Source organism: Scardinius erythrophthalmus, assembly GCF_964197995.2.
Source record: "Scardinius erythrophthalmus genome assembly, chromosome: 2".
NCBI lineage: Eukaryota > Metazoa > Chordata > Actinopteri > Cypriniformes > Leuciscidae > Scardinius > Scardinius erythrophthalmus.
Window position 1 is genome coordinate 55,049,396 of NC_138222.1, and position 6,269 is coordinate 55,055,664.

At 38.7% G+C, this 6,269-nt stretch overlaps 1 protein-coding gene across 4 annotated transcripts in view; it reads right to left on the reverse strand.

The window, feature by feature from the left end:
• Nucleotides 1-5,514, reverse strand: part of dock11 (dedicator of cytokinesis 11) — a 113,937-nt gene extending 108,423 nt beyond the window's left edge. For 2 of the 4 annotated variants that reach the window (XM_081359414.1, XM_081359412.1), the window contains exon 1: nucleotides 5,321-5,514. In XM_081359414.1, the coding sequence (XP_081215540.1) occupies nucleotides 5,321-5,422 (102 nt within the window). In that variant the 5' untranslated portion in view covers nucleotides 5,423-5,514. The remainder of the gene's footprint in view (nucleotides 1-5,320) is intronic. The other 2 variants (XM_081359413.1, XM_081359411.1) reach the window with 1 other exon arrangement.
• Nucleotides 5,515-6,269: the final 755 nt, after the last annotated feature.

The following is a 6,269-nucleotide window of genomic DNA, read 5'->3' on the forward strand; positions in this document are numbered from 1 at the left end:
GAATATTACCTTTCATGAAGTGTGTAATATTGCTGTTCGTGCATGTACTACCGTATTATCACGTACCGTAATAGTAAACATGCTGCCGCTTGTCCTTAAAGAGATAGTCTGGCATTATAATTTATTTGCTTTGGTGTACTGTGGAGTGGGTAAAACTGTTTTTAATGGCAGGCTATCAGATACCGTTGACTCGCGCTAGCCTAGCACCGGCGAACTATGCAACTGGAAGGACTGGATGAAAAATGTTGAAAACTGTCTCCACTGATAAATAACACCTAGCCTGACTACGTCAGACTTCCTACTTCCGCTCAATTTCATTTCGCTTCTGTAGTCAGTCTGAGATAGCAGCCTATCTTTCAGTTTTCCAGCGGCCTTCGGACGGCCGGGCCAATCAACGAACAGAGGGCGGGCTGAGAGCCGTGACGTAGACGCTGATTGTACCGTGGATGCGTAGATTTACTTCACATAATCTGCAAAAGTCGTTCACAGCCATGTTTACTCCGGTATTTCGCTCGATGGTTTTGTTTTCGCATCATACATGTGTTTACAGTGGAAGTTAGATGCGGCTGAGCATGCGCATAACACACGCCATAACAAAACGTCATGTGATTGGCTTACGGGTAACCAATGATTTTAAACTTCAGACAAGCGCCCCCCGCGAGAAAGAAAACATTTTTCAATTGTGCCATGCCAGACTCTGTCTACAAAGCAAAGCGAAGTAGCAGAGTTTGGTATTACCAGGCTAAATAACACCCAGGCTAACTTGGAAATGAGGTCCGATGTCCAAAATCCTGAACCACCCCTTTAAATACACCTACTGTAGCTGAAAAAATAAAGTACTGTTTATTTCATTTGTATAAATGTCTGCCATTCTTTATTATTTTATATGAAAAAGAATTGTGATAAAATCGTGAATGGTGATTTTCCTGAAATTTTTATTTTTTTTCCATAACGCCCACCCGTACTCAGGACCAATGCACACTACCATTCAAAAGTTTGGTTAAGTTGCTGAAGTTTTTTATTTTTTTTGAAAGATGTCTCTTATGCTGCTCCCAATCTGAATACATTTGATCAAAAAAAGAGTAGAAAACAATTATAATGTTACATTTTATTATAATATAAAGTAACTGTTTTCTATTTGAATATATTTTAAATAATAATTTATTTATGGCAAAGCTGAATTTTCAGCATCATTACTCGAGTCGTCAGTCACACGGTCCTTCAGAAATCATTCAAATTTGATTTGATGCTCAAGAAACATTTCTTATTAATATAATCAATGTGTTTGTGCTAAATTTGGTTCAGAATTCTTTGAAAGTTAGAAAAAAATTGCATTTGTCAACAATGTCAAAGTCATAACTGTCACTTTTCATCCATTTAATGCAACCTTACTACATAAAAGTAGGCCAATTAAACTTTTGAACAGTAGTGTATATTAAAATTGCACTATATGTTTTGCTTTGCTTTCATTAATTGTCTCGCTTGAGAAACAACAGTGCAAAATAAACCCAGACAAAAACAGCCATACATCAAATACCATCTCTTATAATACACATAAATGCTTCCTGTGTTTCTAAAGCACATACAACCAATGCGAGTGTTTCTGCAGCAACTTCCTGTCATGTGTCATACCACATAGAGGCAGAAAACCACAGCCAGTCCAGCTGCTACTGCAACAGGGCATGAGTTACAGCGAAGTTCGGTTGGCTCGTGACTCCACTCTCTCTAAACTGCCCTTTTAACCAACTTCCCTAATGGGAATTCTTGCATATTCCCCAAAAGTCCTGTCTCTCGCTGCAAGCCAAGCGTTAAATTCTCAGGGCCAAGGTTAAGCTACCTTATCGTGGCAGGACGAGCTTCTTAATGCCAAAAATAGCCCAACCTCTGCAAAATCAACCACAAGGCCTCAGATCGTTTAAAAAAGGGTTTTCAACGTCACCCCTGTTGAGGTCAGAGAGGAACTGAAGAAGAAGAAGAATCACAGGCCATCAAACCACAGGCTGAGGTATAAGGAAATATGAGCCAAATCACCACTCACAAGCTCATGGGCGTTGGCGCCACGCGCGTTTCAGTCATGTTATTTCCGTATGCAAGAACTCAAAATGAAAATGTAAAGGGGCGACAAAGTGGGCGACATAAAGCTGTACAGAAACCTTGACTTGAGCCCGTCTACTGGGTGGTTAATGTACTCTCCAGATGTGAGGCTTTGGCTCCGCAGACAACAGCTGATGTGCATTAAGCCACTGTGTGTAAACACATTCGCCAGCATTCGAACTGAACGGCCACGGCCTCCATCTGAACCTCTGCAATACTAGGCCAACACAGATCTGAGCTGTTTTCTGTATCTTTACAAGCCTTTTGCAAAGCTTATCTTGTCTTGTAAATCTTGTGGAGGACCACATGCTCTGTGGTTCTGTGAGCATTTGAGGTCCACCATTTGAAAGCATATTTATATCCAGCAAATCCTGTGCAGAAAACATAGCATAAAACATTTCGACTTAGCAGTTTACACTTAACTTTCTGCAGCTTGGCCAAAACTGTCCCATATTTAAAGTAGGGCTGTCAAGAGATTAAAAATGTAGTTACATTTTATTTTAAGGTGACGTAGTTACATTATATGAGTAATAATATTGATTAACTACATGTACTTACTATAGAGTTGCGCTTAGGGTTAGGGTTTGGTTTATGGTTAGTTAATAGTAAATATGCATTATTTAGGCTACTGTTATTACTAGTAATTACATGTAGTAACGTGTAAGTTAACTACGTCACCTTAAAATAAAGCGGTACCAACATTTTTATCGATTAATCGCACATCAATCCTATACTTATAAATGGTGTATGCTTAATTTCATGATCCTGCAATTCTCATAAAACTGTATTTTTCTGCAAGCTTTTTTTCAAGGTAAATTTAGGTTTCTTTCCCAAAAAAATATCCATTGGAGACTCCAAATCACACTTAATAACCAATTGATATAAATGGTCCATATAACTTCCATAAATTTATGCACACCAAAGAACACACACACAAAAAAACCATCACAGAACAAAACTTTTCAGAATTCTGTTCGTCACTTCAATCTTCTTTACCTTGATTGTATTCCTCATCCATCAAAACTTTACTAGCAAGACGCTGGTTCGCTTTATCCAGCCGAGAAATGTAGTTTGCGCATCATCTGGCCATACAGCTGTGGGATGCTTTTGCTTTCTATACATTAGTGCTCTTTTGAACTGACTGTTCTAATGCATTCACTTACTGGATAATTGGACTGAAAACGTTCCCAGAGTTCAGCGGCTTAAAATGATCTGATCGCAAACACTGACAGCCCTAATTTAAAGTCAATATGAATTGCTGTTTGCTGAAATGGTGCCTAAATATGATTAGGCTATTTTTAGTTATAAATGGAAAGCCATTTCAGAGGAAGTTTTGGCAATATATTAGTAGCAGGTCTGTCTATAGTGTGCCGCTCTGTTTGAATGGGTTTTTGGTTAAAAGGTGCAGGGGTGATGATGTATTTTTGTAGGCCAAAACCTGTAAACGAGATTCATTTTAGCTCTTCTGGTACCATCGTCCAGAAGTCAATGGGTTTTTGGGTAAATGCTTGAAGGTGAACACGAGCTCAAGATATTTTCACGTTTTATTCTACCATTTAAACACATCAGTAATACTCTCTTGTGATTTTTTTAAAGCTTTTCCTTGTCTTCTAAAGGTAAACTCATCTACTCATTAGTTTGCTTTCAGAGCCTCGTGTTTATGATCGCACTCTTGCAAACTATTATAACTCAAATTTTCAGGGAATTTTTTTTTAAACACAGACTGAAAGAGTTATCGGAAGCTTAGAGATGGTGACGGTGAAGTCATGCGACAGTGGTGTAGTTTGTTTATAGCCTACGTTTAGCTTTTGACTTCTGACGATTGTATTTACGCTTTTATCCAAAAGTCAAAGGAAAAATCCTATTGGCTTTTCTATCAAGGCAATTAGAGTGATGCAAACTTTCAGGTTGGCCTACAACAATATGTCAATATATATGCTAGTGTTCTCCAAAGTGTTACACATACACATTTAAAATGTAGTCATACTCTTTCTGTAAAACAGTGCAAAAAATCTTAATGACTCATCCTGCACTATTTTTGTCCAATCAAATTCTCTCTTGAATTACAATGCCCCGCCCCCTTATACCACCTGAAACTGAGTAGCAAGTAGAAAATCATGATCATGGCTATGTCAACTAACAACCTATTCCCTATTTAAGAAAATAAGAGAAGAAATAAGAAAACTTCCAATGAGAAATACGTCAACACCAATAAAACTCCGCTCGTTTATCACTCTTCCACTGGGTTTTTAAGTGGAACAATGAGCGGTGGTAATAGAGCGGCCACTTCTTTCACTTCTTGTATCATCATTTTGGTCAAATTTGTGCAGATGCACAGTGTGCGAAAGAGGCACAGAAAAGGGAGAGATGAAACAAACACTTTATTCAGCACATGCAGAGGACACAGGAAGCAAAGCTTAGCAGCCGGAGGGTATTCTCATGGGAAACACAAGGGCTTTGCAATCTCCATAGAGTGCCATTTGTTGTCTGTCTCCCTGGAAACCACAATCAAACTGACAATTATGACATGATAGGCCTATACTCATACAGCTCTAGAAGAAAATCTCAGTCTCATGACATGTGTCTGGCTGAAAATATCATTTCTGAGCATAGCTACTGATGCCTCTAATGAATGCTGCAACAATCTATATCCTCTCTGAAAAACATTAGTGACACAGATCTGTTCTCTGCCTCTGATCATTTATTTCTCAATGGTCCATTAAAGAAAAAGAGAGCTTGGACTCTGTTCTTGGACTGGTGCATGGGCACATCCACATGTCTCTTTACACAAAGGCATAAGGATGCTCCATGTGGTTCCAGTCAGGATCACCTAAATACCAGCCTTTTCGTGTAATAGATCCCTATTTGTTATTTAAATCAATGCATATCTCAGTATGTACATGCTGCTGCCGTCTATGTGATGTGTTAGACAGATGTTGAAGCTGTGCTGCGGTTATTGCCTTGAAGGCACGAGACGTAATGCTTGTCTGGCACGTGTTTCAATAATAATTACAGACGCCGTTTACACACAAAAAAACGACTATAAGCAATACCTGGCAGCTCATATGCATATACGAGGTCAGATAATATACTAGGACTGTTTTACACACTAGTGAGCTGGCTGCCATGCACGCGCCTGTGATATCCAAAACGCCGCCTACATAGGTAGCTCACTACGTATTGAGACACAGCCCACAGTAAGAGAGTAGTCTCTTGAGTTACTAACCACAGCAATGGACGTCCTCACCGCCTCCGACACACTTTGTCTGAGCTCCGCAGCCGTCCCAGGCTTGCTCAACCTTTTTGTGAATTTTCGTACTTCGGACATTTTCTCCTCCTTTAGTTAGAATGTATTTCCATCAGCGTCTTGATTGCGGAAAGCGACATCGCGGCACGTTAATCTGCGCGTCTGACAGAGATGCGGATGCGGGAGGGGCGGGGCCTCATGGACCAGCGTTAGCTCCGCCCACCGCGGGGGTTGCCTGATATTCAGCAATCCCTTGTTTAGAAATATTTAAAGTTTTATATTTTAATAATTTTATACTTTGAAAGAATATCTTTGGTATTTTTAGATATTATAATCATAAGATAAATTAGGTGGTAAATAAATGTCACCTCCAAAGTAATAATGAAATTAAAGGGATAGTTCATCACAAAATGAAAATTCTGTCATTTACTCACTCTCAAGTTGTTTTAAACCTGTATAGATATATCTATTGAACTCAAAAGAAGCTATTTTAATGAATGTGTTTAACCATGACAGTTGACAGTAGCCATTGACTTCCATAGTAGAAAAAAAAATACTACGAAAGTCGATAGCTACCATTAACTGGTTACCAACATTCTTCAAAATATCTTCTTTAGTAAAAGATGACAACATTTTCATTTTTGGGTGAACTATCCCTTTAAGTGTGAGCTTTAGCCATTTCACTTTTGTAATAAGATTTTTAAGACAGCTTTGGCCTACCTTTTCTATCAGCAGTAAATCATGTTGCATTGCATACATGAACTTGTGTTCTTATGAATATGATTCAACACACTCTTATGATTATAGGCTGACACCTTGTGGTCTTGGTCGGTACTAAAATGTATTAATGCATGCCAAGAAATGTAAGAAAACTCATAACAAAGTAGTTTTTTCAATTGTGATAAAGGTAACCATAAGACAATAACAT